At 56.3% G+C, this 21,451-nt stretch overlaps 1 protein-coding gene across 1 annotated transcript; it reads left to right on the forward strand.

The window, feature by feature from the left end:
* The first annotated feature begins 9,167 nt into the window (after positions 1 to 9,167).
* Positions 9,168 to 20,275, forward strand: NUAK2 (NUAK family kinase 2). Its single transcript, XM_076358147.1, has 7 exons — positions 9,168 to 9,412; positions 14,261 to 14,381; positions 15,848 to 15,999; positions 17,005 to 17,070; positions 18,140 to 18,259; positions 18,624 to 18,756; positions 18,832 to 20,275. The coding sequence occupies exons 1-7, from the start codon at positions 9,206 to 9,208 to the stop codon at positions 19,962 to 19,964; spliced, it is 1,932 nt and encodes a 643-aa protein (XP_076214262.1). The 5' UTR covers positions 9,168 to 9,205; the 3' UTR covers positions 19,965 to 20,275.
* Positions 20,276 to 21,451: the final 1,176 nt, after the last annotated feature.

The raw sequence follows: 21,451 nt of genomic DNA on the forward strand, positions 1-21,451 counted from the left end.
CAGAGCCAGGTTTTTACAAGAGCTTGAAACCTAGATGTCATTTGGACTTTTCCAGGCATGGTTCCCACCCTGAGCAGCTCTCCCAGGAGTTTGTTTCCATGTCTATCCCGATTTCAGGGGCTGGGGGGCTTCCTGAGCAGCCGTGAGCTTTCACCATGACCCCCGGCGTGCTCTGCAGCCACTTCCCACTCTGTCTGCTGGCTTCTTCCCAGAATCTGCTGGGAAAGGTAGCTGCTGAGACTTCAGACACTTCCAGCATGCCTCTGCTGCACCGTGCTTCCAGATAACACCCACTCGGAGACCTCTGTACCTGAAGAATTGAAGCACTTTCCCTAGTAATAATGTCATTTGCTTTTTACCAGCAGATCGTAAATGGCTTAGCAAACACAGAGGTAACCAGGCAGCAGGAAGGCAAGAAGAGTCGTATCCATAATTACATAGTCAGTGGCAAAAGCTAGGATCAGAGGGTAGGTCTGATCTGTCCCTGTGCCGGGCTCTGCTTGTGGGAGCCCACCACCTCGGTACAGCCCCTCCCATTTGGCTTCTGGTGGCTGGAGTTCAGCCTGGTCCCTGATGTGGCTAAGGGGCCTCCTGGGCTCTGCCGGTGCCTGACCCCCACTGAAGGAACCTGGCTGTGTTTTCAAACCAATCTTTAATTATTTCAAGAAAAGGTTTCAAACTTTTAAGCATGCTTCTGAGCTGTTCTTCTGGGTGGCAGAGCAGTCTGTGCTCACGTGGCAGAGCAGCCCAAGATGCAGCTGGAGGAGCTCTGCTAGTTAATCACAGAATAAGAGATTTAATGAGACTGCTGCAGAGGCCAGGAAAAATCAATCCATAATTCAAAACACTGAGTACGTTACAGCCTCTTGCCTTGAACGCACTATTTGAGCGTACACCCCAGGTGTCCACATATGCAGTGTGAATGACCCTAAGCAAAAGCAACCTAATTGCGAGGACTCAGAGGTAGGTAAGCGTGCATCCCATCCACAGCACTTGCACTGCACCCCAAAAATGGCTTGGTCAATGCCATTCCTGACCCCCAACCCCTCCTGGGCTCCCCTGCTATTGCTGGACTTCTCTGGGGGCTCATCCACGGATGTCCTCTGGACCAAGGGCGTCTCTCTCATGGGGATGATGGGTGTCCAGCAATCAGCAGCGAGCTGTTAGGCAGCACCAGGTTATTTAAAGTAGCTTCTAGGCTCATCAAAGACTAGAAGGAGATGCTGTGGGACTCCAGCAACAGCCACCTTCTTGCCAGCCACCCAGCCTCTGAGAACCAGCAGCCTTTCCCCTGGGTCCTCTCGGCTTGTGGGAAATCCCCTCTAGTGGGTTGAGATTCCCTCCAGGAGCAGGGAAAATCCTCCAAGCTTTCCCATTACCTCTACAGGCTTGATGGTGGCATTCACTAGTTCCAGCATGCTGGCAGACACGAGCTGGAGGATTAAGTCTCTCCACTGATGGTTCTCACAACTGCACCTTGAATCCTGCCATTCTCTGTGTTGTTTCTACTGCTGTGGGAAATAGGAGGCTGCAGGAGATAATCTGCTTTTGTTTGAAACAAAAGGGCTGTGCCTGCCCTCCAGGTGATGGAGATGTGACCGTGAGCCAAGGCTGGGGAGCAGGGAGGTGAATCAGAGGCACCCTGGCTGTGTGTGTCGGGTTGTTTGTTTTTAAGCAGTGCTGCGCTTGTTTGGGCTGAGCGGTGCTGGACGGGCTCCCATTCTCCTCCTAGTACTCTGAACGGCAGATGGCATCCATGGGCTGAGCCCAGGCTGGACCAGCACCTCCCAGGCAGGCATTCTGCTACAGCCAGGGGCCTGCCCTGCTCAGGCAGTGCTGGACCGTGCTGGTGGGATGGCAGGCTGGCTCCAAAATGCCATTTCAGTTTGTGCAGGGATCCTGGCTAATAGCATAAGGATCCAGCAAATAACTTGATGTGGAAAGGATGTTATCCATCTCCTCCAGTATTTTGTTCCCATGAACAGGCATCGCCTCCGAGTCCAAACACCTTGCAGTAGCTATGGCAGAGCCGAATTCTCCTCTCAGGTCCCCCAGGCAGGTAGTCTCTAATGCTGCTGCACAGTGTCAGTCAAGGAAATGTCTGTGTGGTTGAATCCTGCTCTTGCTCCCACTTGCTGCAGCTCCCTGAGCTCTGCAGTGAATCTCTACAGATTAGATAGCTGCAGAGTTTCTTTCCCCAGATGCGTGCTGCATATGCTTTTCAGCAGATGATGCTGAGTGCTTCCATCTTTGAAACTGATACTTGATGCATCCCGTTGTGCCTGGAGGGACAAGGTAAAGTCTCAGTTGGGAGGTTGAGCCCAATGATCGAACGGGGTCTTTGATGGGAATGACTAGCGGTGGCGGGTGAGCTTCGGCAGCTGCATGGGGCAGACAGCCGCTTCTTGGGGCAAGGGGTTGTGACAAACCCCTCTCTTCTCCAGAATGGTTTGGCTGTTCAGCCTTGGGCATGGCACAGAGATACCCTGTGCTGCGAGGAGAAGGGGGGAAGTATGTCTGTACGTACAGATGCACAGAGGAGAAAGTCGTGTGGGTTAGTGTAGTTGGACGTACAACTCGGTGTGTGCAGACACCCTGCGCTGCCAGTGCATGTGTAAGCTGGCACATGTGTCTGTGGGACCAGGTTCACGTATGGTATCACACAGGGCTGCGTGTACCTCCCCAGTGTAAAGGCTCCAGCTGTGCTGTGCTCCTGGGGGACATGAGCCAACAAAATTGCCACCGCGGTGAGCAGGGCGGGGAGCTGGCAGCTTGCAGGCTCGCCCCACGGGCTGCACCCACAGCTGGGTTTGTCCCGTGTTACAAGAGCACATACCTGTCAGCCGCTGTCATCTCCAGCAGGCACTGCTGTCCGAGCCGTAGCTGTGACAAACAGAGCTGCTTCAGGAGATCTCGGGGAGGTACTTGCATGAATTCACACATTGCCCCAGCTCTGTGGGTGGCAGACATGTACCAGGTCCTACCCCACCATCCTGGGTTGTGTCGTTCCTCCCTGCTCTGTTCCAGAGGAGCTGCTGCCGTGGCTGGGGTCGTTCCTGCTCATGCAGAAGAGAGGTTGTGGCCTCAGCTGGCTGCTGCTGCCCTGGTATGTTGGGCAGCATTTCCCAAGGCCAACTGAAAACAAACTGTGGTGTTTGTTCTTCAGGGGCAGGGAATTCAATGAACTGTCCACCTCATCTCACATCATGAGGATTACTGGTGTCTGGTGTCTGACATTGAAAACCAATTTAGATGCCAATTCCATAGAGTATTTAAGGGGCCTGCTTAGACCTCAGCATAGGAGAAGACCTGTTGATGTCAAAGCGCAGTTGCTGAAGCTAGCCTTTAAATTGCTGTAACCACTGTGGATGGTGGTACAAAGGGAATCTTTTAGAAATAAAGCAAACAAATAGAAAATAACTGGGTTTCAACCCAGCTTTCTTTCCAAAATATGTAGTAAATTTGACCTGCAGTGGAGAACTGCTGTCAGCAATCTTGAGAACGGATTGTCAATTGTCTGCAGTATTTATTTTTTTTTTAATGTATGTATTCTCTCTCACAGAGACTTGCATTGAAATGGGGTCACATTTCAGTACAGCAAGTGCTTTGAACACGTCGTGGCGTTCTTTCTTACTGATCTTCGGTAGATCTGTCAGTCAGTTCCTCCTGCCTCTGGGGAGCTGCAAACAGCTACGGGCTGGTCCTTCTGACCCAGCCAGCCCCAAGGTTTCACAGGAGCCCCGCGCCCACCAACCTTCTCGGCAGTCGCAGCCTGTTCTCTGTGCATCTTTATCTGAAACCCAGCTGAGCTCTTGTAGTTTTCCAGCTACCTAATGGGGCTCAACAAATCCCGGAGCTGGCTGCTGCCGTGTCCTCGCCTGAACTCCTGATACTCGAAGTTGTGTTTACTGAAAGCCAGGCTTTTCAGTACCAGCGCCGGTGGCTGCTCTGACACAGCAGCGCCGAGCGGTCCTCTTGCCGATTGCTGCGCTGGTCCTCCTGCCAAAAAGCAACACTTCTCATTGTCCCCGAGCAGACTTTGCATAAACAGAAAACTTCCTTAGAACAGCCTCTAAGAGATCTGGTTGTGGAGCAGAAATGACTCCTGTACCTTGCCATGGGCCCATAACACACGCAGCAACGCCCTGCTCTGCTCGGCTGGTCCTGGCCGTCGAGGGAAGATGCTCTTTGGGGTCAGTGTTGCCCTTTGGCCATCAGTTGACCAACCCTTCCCAAAAGGGGACCCAGCGTAGTTTTGTGTGAACGCCGTTGTACAGCTTCAGCGATGAAACTCTCTTTGTCTAGCTAGCTGGGAGTAGAGCTCCTCCATGCTGCCAGAGCTGCGGTGGCACTGGGAAACACTGGGACCCGTCTGTCACTGCCATCCCCATATGCCGTGGCTGTGTGCACTGCCCTGGCCCCGTTAGGTCCCCAGCCCTGCGGGGACACCAGCCGCTGAGTCACAGCTGAGCCAGCCCCGGCCGCTCTCGCTGCCAGCAGACAAACCCACTCCATCGGCATCCGCCGGCGCTGTAACGGATATCGAGTCACTACCCTGAAATACAGACGCTTCCTGCCCCGAAAATAAAACCTCCAGCTTTTTTTGGGGGAGTTTGCTTATTTTTTTTATAAATGCCTCGGCATTCCTGCAGCCCTACGTGCTGCTGCAGGCTGTAACCTTCCCCACCGCGACCTTCCAGTGCCTGGGAGCGTATCGCAGGGCGTCCTGGGTCATTTGATTTGTACAATCTGTTTGATCTGTGGTAGGGGAACCCTGGATGAGATGGTATAATAGAAGAATAATATATATAATAATGTATTTTGTTTATTAGATATATAATATTTTATCTCCTTGGTGTAGGTAACTTGTGATTGCTGGTGTGGGCACCAAACTCCCGTTAACTGTGTGTTAGAACAAGCCATTGGCGTGTACGTGAGGGGAGAGCAAAGCCTGGAGAATTGCTCCAAACTCACCAGCATAGGAGAAAATTGTGTACGGGTCCCCGCTCAGCCCTTGCCCCCGCTTGTCTGGGGTTTGCTGGTTGTTAGTGGGGGCTTCAGCCATAGGGGTTAACGTGTATTGTAGTGGTTGAAGTACAGGGCTTGAGTCGGATGGGGGTTGCCGTTTTGGCTTTTATCCAACAAACTTTTAGATTAAAGTGTAATTCAGACCACTGCACATCTCTCTTATCTAGCTGTAGCGATTTCTAAGGTAAATACCGTACAATAATAAAGATCATGTTATCACCTGGTAACATGACGATTACAAATCCGAAGAAGATAAGTTCATATTTTGAAGCAGCTGGTTCCTGGGTTCATTGCAGTTTGGACTAAAAAGCTCATAAATCTAGCGATTAAAGGAGGTGTGTGTCACTGACCCCGGGGTGGCTCGCTCCGTACCAGCAGCCGGGAGACGAGATCCTGGGACCTTCTGTGGCTGGTTCACCTGCAGAGTGAGCAGGATACCGACCCGGGAGCCTGTCCTTCCCTGCGGGCTGCACCCCGGCGGGGCCGTGCCCGCACGCTGCGCACAAACCGGGTCACTCCTAATTACAGTTTTGCTTTCCTCTTTTTCTCTTCTTGGTGCACTTCCCCGCTCATGTTTCTACATGTGGAGCCGCTCGACGAGCGATGTTTTTTTCTGCTCTGTCCAGCTGAATGAGGCAATATTTCTGCTTTCTCCAGTCATGATTCATCCTTGGCTGCGGCATGTCCCTTACCTCCGTAGCTCCGCGCAGCAGGGAGCTCCCTTCTGCTCTCCCTGCCCGTGCTGGCAACGATAAGGAGGGATGGCAGGACCTGGGTTCACAAGCACCGCAGTGCAAACGTTATCAGGCTAATGGGGTTTTGCAAAATGATCCTTACAAATGACTAGCCTGGGCACAAAATCTGCCCACCGAGTAGTTACCAAGCTGGAAAAAATGAGCTGGGCTTTACCCAGAGCAGAGGTATGTCCTGAGTGGATGGATGGATGGATGGATGGTGGCTGCAGGCTGGTGTAATCCACAGCTGCGGTGGAAGTGGGGTGCAGAGGTGGCCTCTGCTGTAATCATTAGATGTGATAGGCCATAAATTACTTTTCAAAAGGCTCCTATTGGTGCTAATGCGTTTCCCTTCTTCTGCTGATGGATGGGGCACCCAATTGGGAGGATCAGAGCAAACCCAGTTTCCTTGGTGTTTTCAGAGGAGGAATGGGTTTCACACCTGCCTGAGCGCTACCCAGCAGCAGGTGAGGAATGCTGCCAGCTTGGAAGACCACTAATGAGAGGTGATCATTAAACTTTTTGTCACCTTTGGCGCTTTAATGCCTAGCAGAGCTCTTCCTTTCCCTCTTGGAGGGCTCGCTGCTGTAAGCCTGTCTTCTGCGGAAAGTTTATTCCTTTACCAGTCCGCAAGCAGAGGTGAACAGAGCCTGTTGCCACCGAGCCCGATGGCAGAGCCGTAGGTTTTGACCAGGATGTGGATGTTTTTAGCGCTGAGGTAATGCTGTAGCATTTATTTTAAAATAATAAATAAATAAATAAATATAAAGTTAGGAGCCTGCGAGTAAATAGAGCTTCCGTTATGACAAAGCATCAAGTTGATTAGACTAGCTTTGAGCAGGTTTACCTGACATCGAGCCAGATTCCTTGTTGACTTTCATGTTGATTTTAACGGACATGCACTGGGGCCTGTGGTACAAAGGGCTGCCGCTGGAGAAACCCTGTTTAGGATTTCTAAGGCTGCAGCTGGGAGAGGCAGGGGGAATTTTAGTGGATTTCCCCACTGCCGAGAAAGCAGCAGCAATAGAGGATCCTTATCAGTGGATTCCAGTGGACTTAGATCTGTGTCCCTTGACATTTCCATTAAAATAGGCTTCCTGAGCCGGTCTAGAACAAAAGCATACCTAAGCCTGCGTATCAGCAACAACACAGAAAATTGAAGAAAAGAATTTATCTGGTAGAAACAGAAAGAGAAGCTACCCGAGGCTCTGCTTCCTTTCATCACGGGGAAAGCCTCTGGAAAGCATCCTTATAAACCAACAGGAGTATTAAACATGTGCTCAAGTGGTTTCTTGGACCGGTGGGCTAAACCACAAGCGATCCCACAGCTGTCGATAGCATTACTCTGCGGGCTTGCAGTGTCCGGGAGACACGGACACTTTCATCTTAGCCAAGTGAAATTGCTTTGTTTATTGCAATAAGGTAGGTTTGTACCTTCCCCCTTCAACTCTTCTGCAATCTCTGGGCTGTGCCTGAACAGGATCTTATCTGCTTACTTTGACATTGAAATTACAGCAGTGTAGTTAATCTCATCTACGCCTTGTTTATCTTCCCTATGGGCCCTGCCGGCCACTTGCAGATTGAAACGCAGCTCTTGTTACTGCACAGTAAATAATTCATTATTGCAACTCTGCTTCAGCATGGTATCTTCTTCAGACATACTGGTGGGAGATGACTAGTTGTAAAATGGGGAGCGAGGTTTGCCCGTGGGTTACGATGTGTTCAGCTTGAGGAGAGGTTTGAGGGTGGAAAGGATGCAGGACCAGTCTGAAGCTGCAAGAAGTTGTTCATCCCTGACATCTTGTGAGGAATGGAGGTGCCACACGGCCACTGGCAATAAAAATCGGGGACACTGGCAGTACAAGATGCCTCTGTGTCCTAACTGTATCGAAATGGTATCTAATATGCAGTCCTTCCAGCACCGAGGCAGGTCACAGCCACGGATGAGCAGGAGTTTGGTGCACGCTTGTCTCCACGACCTGGACTCTGGTGCCTGTTGTTGCAGCTACCCTGCAGGGCGAATGTCCTCAACAGGTCATTTTATAATCTCAGTCCTCCGATACCCAGATTGCAAGACCAGCCAGGGGACTGCGATGCCTTCCTGGGTCTCATCCTGACATAGAGACGTGGCGTGGCCACGATACGCTGGGAGCGGGTGCTGGGCCATTGCACAGCTCCACCTTATGCCACCTCTGTGCTCGAGGACACAAAGCCTGCAGAGAGGGGCCGGTGCTGGATTAGATCATCCCTCCCAGATGCTCACGAGCCCCTGCTCTGCCTCACCCTGCCGGGCTGCCCTGAGCTGCTGGAAGCGGTGGGAAAATCCAGGTCTGAGTGCGGGGATGAGTAATGCTGTAGCTATCTCTTTCTTTGATCAATACGGTGTGTCCTCACACATGCCAGAGCTGGGCAAGAGCTTTTGTTTTGGCTGCTTTGGGAAATAATTGCATTCTTTTAATATCTCAAAACAAAGATCTACCACAGGGGCAAAAAGACCACACGGGAAGGTGCTGCAGAGTTAACCAGAAATGTCCGTAAAAAGCGTTTGCGTGGGAGTGCCTGAGCAGCCTGCAGACGTTTCCCCCCCCCCCCGGCTCTGGTCACGGAGCACGCTGCTCCCTCCCAGGCCCTGTGTCCAGGAGGGCAAAGCATTGTCCTGTGGCGAGCGTGGACAGGCTGCGCTTGCCCCAGCCTCTCCTCTCTCTGATTTTGCTCTCAATATGTATTTTTTTCTGAGAGTCCTGGGTGCATTGTGGCTCCTTGCAGCAAACCACATCTGCCTATGTGTGTCTTGGCCGGCTGCACGTCTGTCTCCCTCTGTCCCTGCATCTCTCCTGGTGTGAGACACCCGGGCGCTTTGCTCCGCATCCTCCCAGCGCTCTGGTCCTGCACCTCTCCTCTGCCTTTGGATGCGAGTCTCTCCCTGCATCATCTTCTGGAAAGTCCTTAACTCCCCCCAGTCTGCGGGACACCCCTTTACACTCCCCGCTACCCCTGTGCCCCCCCCTTTGTACCCTGCCTCTCCCCCTTGTTCCTGGGTTACCTCTGCCCCCCCTCTCCTCCGCGCATCCTCCCTTTGCACCCAGCTTGTCAGTGCCCCCCCCTGCACCCCGCTCCGCGGCTCCCCCTTATCCCCGCGGTCTGCGCTCTCCCCTTCGCACCTACCCGACCCGTGGGTGTCCGTCCCCCGTCCCCGTCCCCCCCCCCCTCCTTGCACCCCCGTCCGCGGGGTCTCCCCGCAGCCCGGCCCCCCCCCCCCCCTTCCTCGCGGCGGCTCCCGGGCGGGGCGGCCGCCGCCGCCGTGCGGCCAATGGGCGCGGGGGGGCGCGGCCGGCGGGGCCGCCGCATTTAGCGGCCGGGCCGGGCCGGGCCGTGCCGGGTGGCGGCGGCGGAGCCGGGGCCGGAGCCGGAGCCGGGAGCCGGGAGCCGGACCGGAGCGCGGCATGGAGCGGGCGGCGGGGCCGGGGGCAGCGCTGGCCGCCTCGCTGGCCGAGGGGCTCATCAAGTCTCCGCGGCCGCTGATGAAGAAGCAGGCGGTGAAGCGGCACCACCACAAGCACAACCTCAAGCACCGCTACGAGTTCCTGGAGACGCTGGGGAAGGGCACTTACGGGAAGGTGAAGAAAGCCCGGGAGCGCTCCGGCAAACTGGTAAGGATCCCCCCCCCCCCCCCCCCCCCCGGCGCATCCTCACCGTGAGCCGGTGCGGGGCCCCTGAGCATCCCCCCGCCTCTGAGCAGCACGGCTCCGGTGCGTTCCCCCCTCGCCCCGGTGCGTTCCCCCCTCGCCCCGGTGCATCCCCGCCGGCACCGGCTCTCCCCAGCCGGTAACCGGGAAGGCGCGGCCCTCGCCCGGCCCCGCTCCCGGCGCAGCGTGCGGGGAGGCTGCGGAGCTGCCGTTCCCGGGCCCGTGCCGCAGGCGGGGGCAGCCCGGAGGGACCTCGCACCCCCCGGGGGGTTGCAGCTCCCCTCGCCCACTTGACCGCGTCGGGCTTCCTGGTGAAAGGAGCCTGCACGTATCCGGCAGCGAAGAGCAAACATTGCACTTGAGTCTCAAGGATTTTTCCCTTCCTCTTGCCCTGGATCGCGGTTGGTTTTGCATGTTGGCTCTTGGCAGCGGTGGGCGGCGCGCAGGCAAAGCTGAGCCCCTCTGAGCCCTGAGTGTCTGATTGAAACCGTGACTCAATCAACGCCTCAGCCCCTCTGAAGCAAAGTGAATGCGTGGCTCAAGCCCGGAGCACAGCGATCCAGCGTGCTGGAAGTGGGCAGGGAGAGGAGGGGGAGCCTCGCCCCCAGGGAAGCGGGGTGCTGCTGTCCTGGCAGCCTTGTCCTTTAGGAATCTGCGAGGGTTCAAAGGGCAAACTTGAAGGTGATTTCCCTGCCCCTGTTCAATCCCGAGCACCCTGCGGGGTGTGGGATGGGACCCACAAAAGGCACTTGCACGGCAACCCACGTGAGACCACGGGTGAGCAATGAGGGTCCACCTGCGGGCGGTGAGACTGGCCCAGCAAGGCTCTGAGGGCTGAGCGGGATGCGAGATTGGATCACTAAGGTCAAGGAAAACAGCTGTAAATCTGAGAGGTTTTCCTGTGTAACGCGACAGCTCTTAATTAAGCCATTTCTGCCATTTCCATTAGCCTATCTGATTCTGAAGAAGCTGCTGTTTTGCTGCATAATCAGGGCCTTGAAATGCAGCTTCCACCCACAGACCCAGAAGGATCCCTCCCCTCAGGATGGGTGAGAAGACTTGGCTTTCCCCGTCTGCGCCTAACAAAGCTTGTGCAGGGAATCTCTGAACTGCCAGAAAACTTACCTGTCTGTGGAAGCCCCTTAGGACAGGGACTCTTTGTCTGGCAGCATTGGTCTATTATAATGCAAATTAAATACAGAGGCCAATGACTCCTCAATAAATGCCGGAGATAGATAGTCAAAGGCAGAGGCTCGATTAACTAGTACCTCAGCGAGCTGGCCGTGTAGGAACAGGAGGCTTAACCACAAATCTCTCCTCTTCCCACAAATTCTTTCTTGTAGCACTCAGCATTTCCGGACCTGTTTAATCTTCAGGCTTATCGTGAGCTGGGTTGTTATTTGCTCCTTCTCTAAGTGGCTTTCACTTCCTAAACACCGAGGTGTGAGAGCAGGTACTGCTGCCTCTGCTGGTTACCCTTCGTGGGCTGTGCGGATCCGATGTTACCGGCTGAGGCTGTAAAGCTGGAGCTGCTCCATGCATGGTTTTTGCCTCTGGCTAATCAGAAACTGCCTCTGTCAGATGCACCGAATATTGAACCATCTCGTTTTACTGCCTAGCTTTCTTTTTCCTCTGAATTTTAACCAGCCTATCTGGCCTTAGCTCAGAGCAAGGTGTGTCTAATACAGTTGGTAGACTGCAGGGAAGACCAGGCTCCCGCAGCTGAAGGATTTTTGGACACTTCCATGAACATTCTTTGCCTGAAAAAATCTTGTTTTCTGGTTAGAAATCCTTTAGGTGAAATGATGCTCGTGTCTTTTGGTGGGTACTTCTGCTGAGTGCCCTTCTCAGTCCTTGGAAAATTGTTGTGTCCCTGAAATATCAAGCAGGTGGGGAGAGAGTTGCTGGTTCTTTTTCCTTTCCATTTTTTTTTCCTTTTCTTTTTCCCTGCGTCTTTTGGTTTGAAGATTCAGTAACGTGTGCCATCGTGGTGCAAACTAGCTCCTGCACCTGTTTGCATGGCAGCATCTGGCCTTTTTTCTTCTTCCAGCCTGGCTCCCAAGCCCTGGCCCGCAGCCAAGTCAAATAGAAAGAGGGACCTCCTGTGGGACTCGCTTGCAGTGTCAGAAACGTATTTGTGGGCTTGCGTGGTGTCAAGGGGACGGCAGCACCTGGAATATTCCAAAGCAGCAAGGCCTCTTTTGATCTCCAGTAAGGGGCGAACCCCGGTCTCTTCCGTAGCGGGTTGTAATCCATATTTCATGGAGCATGAAATGCTGCACTTGCAATCTGGAACAACTTCTAAAGTGCTGCCTGGGGTTGTAGCTTAATGCATCTTTCAGCAGCTGCTGAAAATACCTGTTCTGCCCCCAAAAAACTTTTAATTAAAAGCCTTTTTGACTTGGAAAGTAGTCTCAAGTTCCCTAGGCTTCTGCAGCAGGACTTTTTGGGGCTGTTTCCTGCAGGAGATTCTTCTCATAGCATTGATGGTGGAGGCGGTGTGTAGGCTGTGGCAGTGTCTGTCCCTGAAGCTGTTGGTCCCCGTATCCAGGGTGGCCGGGCACGGCCTTTTCTGTCTCAAGGGGAGACCCTCTGCTGTCAGCCCTCTTAGGTAGGGGATGTTTTGGAGCAAAGCCGCTTCTCGGCACCCCTGGGGAAGGATGGGATGGCCAGGGGATTAGCCTCCCCAGCAGGGCTTGACAGGCAGATAAATCATCCCACCCCTGAGTGGCTGGTTCAGTCTCTGTTGTACGAGGTGTGGACCCTAACAGTGCCGTACCCTCGCTGTGTGTTGTGCCCGACCGTTACACAGGCAGCTGGCCTGCCTGCGGGCAGCGCTCAGCAAGGAGAGCCCCAGGGCTCTAACAGTGCCCTAAACCTGCTCACTGCTGCAGCCGTGACTCCCGCCTGCCTTGGAGGTCACTAACCGCTGGGCTCATAGGCGAGGGCGTTCTCTGGCAGTCTGCTGAATACAGCCAGTGGCATCTCCTGAGGCTTCCTGCGCTGGCAGCCTGGAGCCACTTTTTATGGGCCGTGGATCTCACCCTGAGCCCTGGCTCAGCAGTGTATGTGCGTGAGCATCTTGGTCAGCAAGCAAGCAAACGTGCTGCATGCACCCCAAAATGCTGAGGCTGTTGGGCTGGATGTCGAGCTTTAGGGGGGAGATGAATAGAGTGAGTCAACAGGAATTTGGGAGGGCAGGAGCGGGCTGACTTGCTGCATAAAGGCTTTGCCTGCATTCTAGTGGGGGTCGGGTAATCAGGGGCTGGAGCAAAAAATTGTTAAACTTTAACCTGTTAACCTAGCACAAAGGTCAGGGAAAAGAATACCTGGCTTTCAAGAAGCTATTAAGCGCCTTCGGTATTGCTTTGTACAGAAACTTGGGCCTGGGTTATTGAACTTCCCTTGGCCAGAGTCCATTCTGCTTGGTTGCTTCAACCCTTGGGGCTGGTGCAGGCACAATGCTTCTCCAGTGCACAGGAGGCAACCCCTGCCCTGGCCAGTGCTGGCCTGAAGTGGCCCGGTGCAGCAGAGACGTGCTCTGGGGCCAAAGGGACTCCATCGGCCGCCTCTCACGTGCCCATCTGAGCCCTTAAAATTTGGCACGTCCTTTTCCCATGAAGAACACTGATGTGGCAGCTGAGATCTCGCTGCTTTAGCGTCTGGTGACTTGCTGTGGGTGCGATGGGCCTTGCTTAGCAAGGGTTGCAAGCTTGCTCTGAGCCTTTTGCTGCTTGGTGGGCTAGGTCTCGAGGAGCAAGGTTTCTGACTCCGCTAAATCGGAGGGAGATGAGGCCGAGCATCTGTTCCGCACAGCCAAAGGCGGAGGAAGGTCCCTGCACAGTGTAGCCATGAGCATCGCTCCTGTGCTGGCAGCTGGGGCCGGCGGGTGTCCATGGCCCCTCTCCCCGTTGCTGGGAGACCGGTGAGGGGGTCCCTTTACAGGATTAATGCTGTTCCGCATTCTTGTCTGATACAAAAAAAGAGGTTCTGCTGGATTCAGTTGTAAATTCAACCCTAGGAGCACATTGTCTCTCCCCAGCCCCTTTGAAAGAGGATTAGAAGGCATCTATTCTCCAGCATTTACTCTTCTTTCTCCTCCCCTTTCAATTTCCTTGTAGAGGATAACTTGAAAACCCAAGCGAAAGCCTGGAAAGTGGCTCGCATCATTGGCGCTGGGTCTCCTGGCTGGCTGGAGCACAGTCCTGTGCCTAGGAGGGATCTACTCTTTAATACCAAACTTTCTCTTCCCTCTACATAATCAGCTCCTTGAAATAAGTATTTGCGAGGAAAACAAAACCTGTTTTTTTCATTTTCATGACCCCAAGAAGACGTTGTTGTTATCTTCCAAGTCATGTGTGCAGGTCACATTCCTTTGGCTGGCCACGGTCCAGCGGCGGCTGTAGCCTGGGACATAATTCCTGTAAGCTACGGCACATAAATGAGGAGCAGGGCTACGCTACCTGCGGGAGGAGGCTTGGGGAGCTCCTCTGGTAGGAGCTGGCAGCAGGTTTTTTTCCCTTGGGGGGAGACGGGGGGAGCTTCTCCCTTGTAGCACGGCAACAGGACTTGGAAAGTATAAAAACCTAATTGATAAAGTTCACTTTTATTGGAGTTGCTTCAGTGGAGCCGTGCAGCATGGCCCTCGGATACAGCATGCCTAGGTGGAGAAGCTGGGCCATTGATCTCTTGCTTGTGAGCCCCTTCCCGAAAGAGGGGGGTGGGTTTCTTGCTCTGCAACAGGCTTTGGGAAGCCACAACGCTCCTGGCCCCGACAGCCGGGTGACCCTCTGTGCGTGTGCTCATCTGCAGGTGGCTATCAAGTCAATCCGGAAAGACAAAATCAAAGATGAGCAGGACCTCGTCCATATCCGGAGAGAGATTGAGATCATGTCCTCCCTCAACCACCCCCACATCATTGCTGTCCACGAAGGTGAGCCCTCCCCTCTCCTTTCCAGCAACATCCCCGAGCGGAGCCTCCCCTGCGGGGCTGGGTACCGGGGCAGGCTCTGCAGCAGTGGGGCTAGTGCTCACCGCTCTCCTCCCTCTGCTTGTTTGGAGCAGAAGCTGTTTGCCGTTGCCCTTGCCGTGCTGGTGACGCAGCGCCGGCAGGGAGAGCAGATGCTGCCGGGCTGTGGTTTCCCCGCCTGCGTGCAGAGCAGCGGCGAGGGGAAATACCTGCTCCAGAAATAGCCGCTTCCCATCCCATCCCCTCCCGCCCAGAGAGGGAAGCCGGCTCCAGAAGTTTACTTGGCCTTTTGAGGCTGGAAGCCTCAGCGCTGCCGCTGGCGAGAGGCCGTGCCGTGGGGGGGAGCCGGTGGCCAGCCCCCATGAAGCCCAGTGCTGCGTGTGGCTCTGGTTGTGCTGGACGGTCGCCCCAGCCATGGGAAATGCACGTTCGGGGAACCGGCAAGTGCCGGAGCAGTGGGAATCTCTGTGGCTGTGCTCTCAGCCTGAGGCAGGAGCTAATCTCAGTACTGGAGTCCTTCTCCTTCCCTCCCCTGGCGCGTAGGAAAACCAAACTGCAGGGTGCTGGGAGGGGTCCTGGTGCTGCTGGGCTTGGCTTTACGGCCAGAGCTGGGCTTTGCTCCCAGAGTGTCGGGGCAACACCAACCAAAGGGGAATTTCTCAAGTTCTAGCTACGACCAGACTTAGAGCAAATCTCTAGTTGGATCAGTCTGCTTAAATGCCGAGTCCTTTGGCTGCAAACCTGGCGTGCCCCGTGCTCTTCCTCGGGGTGGCTCTGCCGGGGCTCGTTGCGCTGTGCCGGCGTGTGGCCGGTGCCTGCGTTATCACCGCCTCTCTGGCATATGTGAGGTATCCAGAGTCCTTTTGTCCTCTAAACAAAAGCAAGTGGATTGGCAGTTCATACGCGGTGTTTGCAAGGACTGAGTCACGCTGACTGCTGGAATTCAAAAATACCGAGGTAGCTTTCTGCAAACAGGAAGAAAACGCTCCATCTCTTGGCTTGAGCCAGAGCCTTGTTGGGAGCAATGGGAACACGCAGAAAGGCCACCCGGCCGTGCCAGCCGGTAGCTCCGTCGCCTTCCCCTTGGCTGGGCTCTGTCTAGCAAAGAACCATGCGTCTTAGTCACCTTCTGGCAGAGCAGAGCCCTTTCTCCTGTGCTCTGTGGCTGCAGAGGCTGCTTGGCCAGCAGCCCCGGTGGCACTGTGGGATGCGGGTGGCAGCTCTGGCCGTCCCCCTCCAACCTGCAGGTACCTGCAGAAACCCCGACACCTTCTGTTTTGCAAAACAGACTGAGGGCACAGGCAATGGGGTGGGCAGTGTGTTAGCGTGGGTCAGGGCTCCACCTGCTCATTAAAAGGCACGTGCTAACGAGAAGTCCCTTAGCTCCGAGCATCCCTCCTAACACCCTCCGGCTTCCCGTCTTTGTGCAGTGTTTGAGAACAGCAGCAAGATCGTCATCGTGATGGAGTACGCCAGCAAGGGGGACCTGTACGACTACATCAGCGAGCGGCAGCGGCTGACGGAGCAGGAGGCACGCCACTTCTTCCGGCAGGTCGTGTCGGCTGTCTACTACTGCCACAAGGTGGGTCGGCACCACGCTTCCCACGGCCTTCCTGGGGGGAGAGCGGAGGGATCGGCTCCTGTGTGCTCGGCAGGGCTGGCTCTGGGCAGAGGTGCAGCAGCCGGGGCTGGGCACAGGTTCAGTGCCTGATGGGGAAGCTCAGCCTGGGCTGGGAGGTGGGGGGAACTCGTGGCTGTTGGCTTTTCCCTGGAAAGGAGTTAATCCTGCCTCTTATCTGAAGGGTGCAGCAGCCCTCGGGTTTGTGCGGAAGCAGTACCCAAGCAGCCTTTGGAAAGTCCTTGCCTTGGCTTTCTGCTGCTGCAGTGTGGGGCTGACTAACCCGGCCGGGGAGTTACCGACTCCTGTCCCACCCGCCCAGAGGGAGACGCCCAGGGCTGTCTGCCGGGGCTGAAAGCCAAGCCCTGGGTCACCCATCTTGTCCCCTGAAAGGAATGTAAAGCTATAGGGTCCTGTCCGGGGCTGTGGGATGAGCCATGCCTGCCCTGGAAGGATCCTCGAGCCTGTGGGTCTCCCTGGAGGATGCTCTAAGGCCATGCCTGGTCATGCCTCGGTCCTGGGTACCCGCGTGCCCTTGGCAGGAAGGGGGGGTTGCAGGGCACCTCCTGAACCCAAAGCAAATTGGGGTCTTGCTTAGCTGGGCAGCAGCAGGTCCCAGCAAAGCGTGGAGCTGTGCCCACCGTGCCCCGGCGGGAACTGGCATCAGCCGTTCTCATGGGTGCGTGGCTGGGGAGGGTGCAGGAGCCCAACGTGGCACCTGGCACGGGGTGCTGCCCTGCTCATGCTTCTGAGCAGCACAGGGAGCTGGTAGCACCCATGTCAGGACGTGGTTTACAGCCTGTCCTCATCCACGCACCCAGGGTTATTTACTGCTCCTCTGATTGCCGTCACCGTGTCCTGTTTGCGTGCCGCCGTGCCGGTGAACGGCAGTGACCGCCCCACGCTCCCTGACTTTCCCTTCCTCAAACACGCTGTAAACTAAACCCAGCTCTCCCTTCCCTCACGCAGAACGGGATCGTTCACAGGGACCTGAAGCTGGAGAACATCCTTCTTGATGCAAATGGGAACATCAAGGTGAGAGGCTGGCAGAGCCTGGCCACGCTTTGGGTGTCACCCAGCAAAGGGGTCTAAGGGATGCTGCCCAGCGTGGATGGACCGGGGGTGGCCACAACACCCCGGTCCCCCCAGGGCACATGGTTCTCCGCAGCTCTGGGAAGCATCTGTCAGCTCTGGGACTGCTGGCATCAGCCTGCACTGCTGTTTGCCCAGGAGATGGGGAGCCAGGAGGGCGCCTGTACCTGCCCCCTGCTATCTCTGCCTGGCAGCTGAGCGGGAGAGGCTGCGGAGGCAGAGCCTTAGTGCTGCCTATTGAAGCCATAATTGTATATCTGACTGCTGATAAGAGGGCAAAGTCTGAATGCTGAGGTCAAAGCACGACCGGCTGGGTAAGAAAGGGCTCTCCCAGTGAAAGTCCTGGTACCTGTACGTGCCGGCCAGGCTGGCAGAGGGAAGTGCGGGGCAGCTCCTGGCTCCGCTGGCCCTGAGCGATGCTTTTTGCCTTGGCCGGGAGCGCTGCAGCTGCCTGGCGAGGAAGGGCACGGCCGCAGCCAGGAATTGGTGCAGTCGGTGATAAACAGGCTGCGGGGCTTTATCTCTGTAAGGGGTAATTTTGCAACTGGGAGCTCGCAAGCAGGGACTGTACCTTCTGCTCACTGAGAGGTGATGGGCGTAATGAGGATAATGAATGACTGTGTGCTAGGTGGAGCAGATAGGGACTGAAGCAGCCTTGTGTGGCTGTGAATGAGCTGGAGGAGAGCCCAGCAGCTCTCCCTCTAACCACACCTTTGCACCTGCCTCTGCTCCCAGCATGCTGGTAATGGGGCTGGAGGGGCAGAGCCGCAGGGCAGCTGCTGTGGTGGCTGGGAAGAGCTTTCTGGGAGGGGGAGAGGGGCAGGAGCAGCCTCAGCAGTAGAAAGCCAGGCTGCTGCTGCTCCCTGAGGAGACTGAGTGCACCCAGGACCAGGGTGCCAAGGGCAGCCCTGGTTTCAGCCAAGCTCGCAGCTGGAGAGCTTCAGGTGGCAATGCTGCTCCACCTGCAAAGGGAAACTTTGCTGCTTGATAACAGCTTTAAATGTCTCTCTAGATTGCAGACTTTGGCCTGTCCAATGTTTACCAGCAGGACAAACTTCTGCAGACTTACTGTGGCAGCCCTCTCTACGCATCCCCTGAAATCATCAATGGGAGGCCGTACAAGGGCCCGGAGGTAGGTTGTGCCTCACTCCCTGTGTGTGGGAATGTCTTGCTGCCTCTTCGCTTGGACTTGGGAAAGCGCTGGGTGTTTTCCCAGTGGAGCATTGTGGGCAGAGCCCTGCCTGTGTGGTTTGGGGTAACAGATCCCCTAAGACCAAGCGCCGCATGGTTGGTGTGTGGCAGCCACAGTGGGGTGGATGTGGTGGGATGCAGGTGGCTGGAGCTGGTCCTGCCCCACGCTCCATCCTCCCCCGTGGCTGCTGCCATCCTGGGAGCTGTCGCTGAGGCTCTGGTGGGGGGGTCCTGCCTAGCCAGGGTGGGGGCCAGGGCAGCCTGGTCCTGCTGCCCCCCTCCAGGCTCATCTGTCCCTCTGGCAGGTGGACAGCTGGTCCCTGGGCGTTCTCCTCTACATCCTGGTCCACGGCACGATGCCGTTCGATGGCCATGACTACAAGACTCTGGTCAAGCAGATCACGAGCGGGGACTACCGGGAGCCCACGAAGCTGTCAGGTAGGCAGACCCCCGCCACCCTGTGCGTTCCCCCTCTGCGTGTTCCCTTCGGTGCCTGACCTGCCTCTCCCCCAGATGCCTGCGGGCTGATCCGGTGGATGCTGATGGTGAATCCGGAGCGCCGTGCCACCATCGAGGACATTGCCACGCACTGGTGGGTGAACTGGGGCTACAAAGTGCCTGTCGGGGAGCAAGAGCTGCTGCGGGAGAGCGAGTCCCCCCTGGCCACGGTGGCAGAGTGGCTTCGCCGCTCCTCCCGGCCCCTCCTGGAGAATGGTTCCAAGGTGCGATGCTTCTTGAAGCAGCACATCCCTGGCGTGGCCCTGGAGCGGCAGCGCTCCCTCAAGAAGTCCAAGAAGGAGAACGATGTCTCCCACGTGCTGCAGGAGGTGGCCCTGACCCCGGAGAACCCCTCCAAGTCCATCCTCAAGCGGCCCAAGGGCATCCTGAAGAAGAGAAACTCCTGTGAGCAGAAGGTGCCCGGCCCGGGCCCCCCGCCGACGGTGCCCATGGGAGAGGCGAGGGGTGAGGATGGCGAGGTAGCCGCTGCAGGTCTCACCCAGATCCTGTCCTCCGGGATGCTGCCTTGCAGCACGGGCGTTGGAGCGGTGCCCACGGCCATGCCCAAGAAGGGAATACTTAAAAAGCCCTCGACGAGGGAGTCGGGGTATTACTCATCCCTGGAGTGCTGTGAGTCTGGGGATGTCCTGGACGCGGGGAGCTTGGACCTCGATGGGAGCGTGTTTGCTGACAACCCCTCCCCGGAGCAGGGCCCCCAGGGTCTCCCCATGCGCCGGAAAGGCATCCTCAAGCACAACGGCAAGTACTCCTCTAGCAGCACCGAGCCAGAGAGTCCCCCTGGGCAGGGCTTCGGGGCCTTTGGTGAGGTGCCCCTGCCCCAGGCGCCCCGCGCCCGCCCGTCCAACGCCGTGAGTGAGGACAGCATCCTCTCCACGGAGTCCTTCGACCAGCTCGACCTGCCCATCCGTGTCCCCCACCGCGGTGGGGGCATGCGGGGCTGTGTCTCTGCTGACAGCCTCCTCCGGCTGGAAGAGGAGGAGGAGGTGGAGGAAGGGCGCAGGCTGCGCCGCTGGACTGTGACCCATTGCCGGAGTCCCCTGGGAGAGAGCAGCTTGTCCCTGGCAGGCTGTGACAATGTCACTGAGGTCTACCGGCGCGCCATGGCCATCGGCATGAAGCTGAGCTGAGGGCACCTCCCGGCAGGGCTCCCCAGGGTAGCGCGTGTTGGGGAGGGGGCTGAGCCCTCCCTGCCCCAGTGCTGCTGAGCCACGTCCCACGTATTTATTTTGCAGCCTCGTGCCCCTCGGGGAGGAGCGCGGGTGCAGGCAGGGAGGGAGCTGCGGTGGCTGTGGGGCGTTGGCGGGGGGACACCCCAGGACCAGGACATTAAATGGACCAAAGCCCCGAGTGATCCAGCCACCACCCCCGTGGAGGGGCTGGGGGGTCCCGGAGGCTCCTTGCTGCTGTCTTCTCTTTGCAAACAGGCTCATCTCATCGGGGGGGAAACCAAGGGGATGGGGGGATTTTTTTTTTTCTTTGCACTGTTTTTTTGGCTGCACAAGATAATGGATGGGGCAGGTGATATACCTCAAACAAGCTGGAGATGTAGCAGGGTGCTGGCGAGGGACTGAAAGGTGCTGCCCTGGCTGCTGCCTGTGGGCTGGGCTCTCAGGATGTGCTGGCAACGGGGTCCAACCACCCACACCCCAGCTCTTCCCTCTCCTGCACTGAGAAACCTAACTGGATCTGGCCGAAACCCCAGTCTGAGAACACGCTTTGATGCCAACATCTTTTTTTTTTTTTTTTTTTTAAATGTTGAAAGGAGGAAAAAAAAAAAGTGCCTTTAGTGAGGCACCACTTCTTTATTTATTGCCTTTGTCTGACTTGATGTAAGACTTCAGCAGCACAGGATGTGTCTGGCTCCATAATGGCCACCCAGATGTTTTTCATGGAGGGGGTGGAGGGGTCTGTGCCGTTGTCTCATGTGCCGCACGTCGAAGCTCTGTTGCACTATTGCCGCGTGTTCGCTGGCCCTTTCCCTTCTCCAGGGTCTGTGTGTCTCCTCCTCCTTCCTACAAAGTGGTCTTGAGGAAAACCATTAAATTAAAAGCAAATGGTAGATCCGAGTTGTTTTCTTGATTGCTGTGCCACTGCAGCTCGGGGGGTGGCGGGGAGGTGTGATGGGGTGCTGCTGCCTCAAGCTGCCTGTCCTGGGCTGGTGTCTCCCCCTGGGACAGGGCTTTACACAGCACTGGGTCTCGCTCCAGTACAGATGAGCATGAGTTAGCTCCGGACACATGTCCTGTGGCTTGTGACACCTCCATGCAGCGTGTGCTCAGCCCCTCCAGGGCTCCAGCACATGCCCCTTCTCCAGCAATGGGGCTGCTGTGCAGTCTTAAACTGGTGCCTCCTGCCAGTGCTGAATGGTGCTGAGCTGCAACTTGGCATATCCCTTATGCAGGGGCTCAGCACTCACAGGGAGGGTGACTGGTTGTAGTCCCACCCCTTGCATGACCCAGCAAAGGGGGGCTGGCTGGAGGCAGGACCTGTTGTCGGGGTACCACAGCACTGGTGCAGCGATGCTGCTGGTACTGTGCCCCTGACCCAAAGGGGAACAAACAAGCAGAGCCCAAAGTCTAAGGGAAGCTGCGATGGAGGCGGATGGCTGCTGAGG

This window comes from Aptenodytes patagonicus, chromosome 22 (genome assembly GCF_965638725.1).
Source record: "Aptenodytes patagonicus chromosome 22, bAptPat1.pri.cur, whole genome shotgun sequence".
Classification (NCBI taxonomy): domain Eukaryota; kingdom Metazoa; phylum Chordata; class Aves; order Sphenisciformes; family Spheniscidae; genus Aptenodytes; species Aptenodytes patagonicus.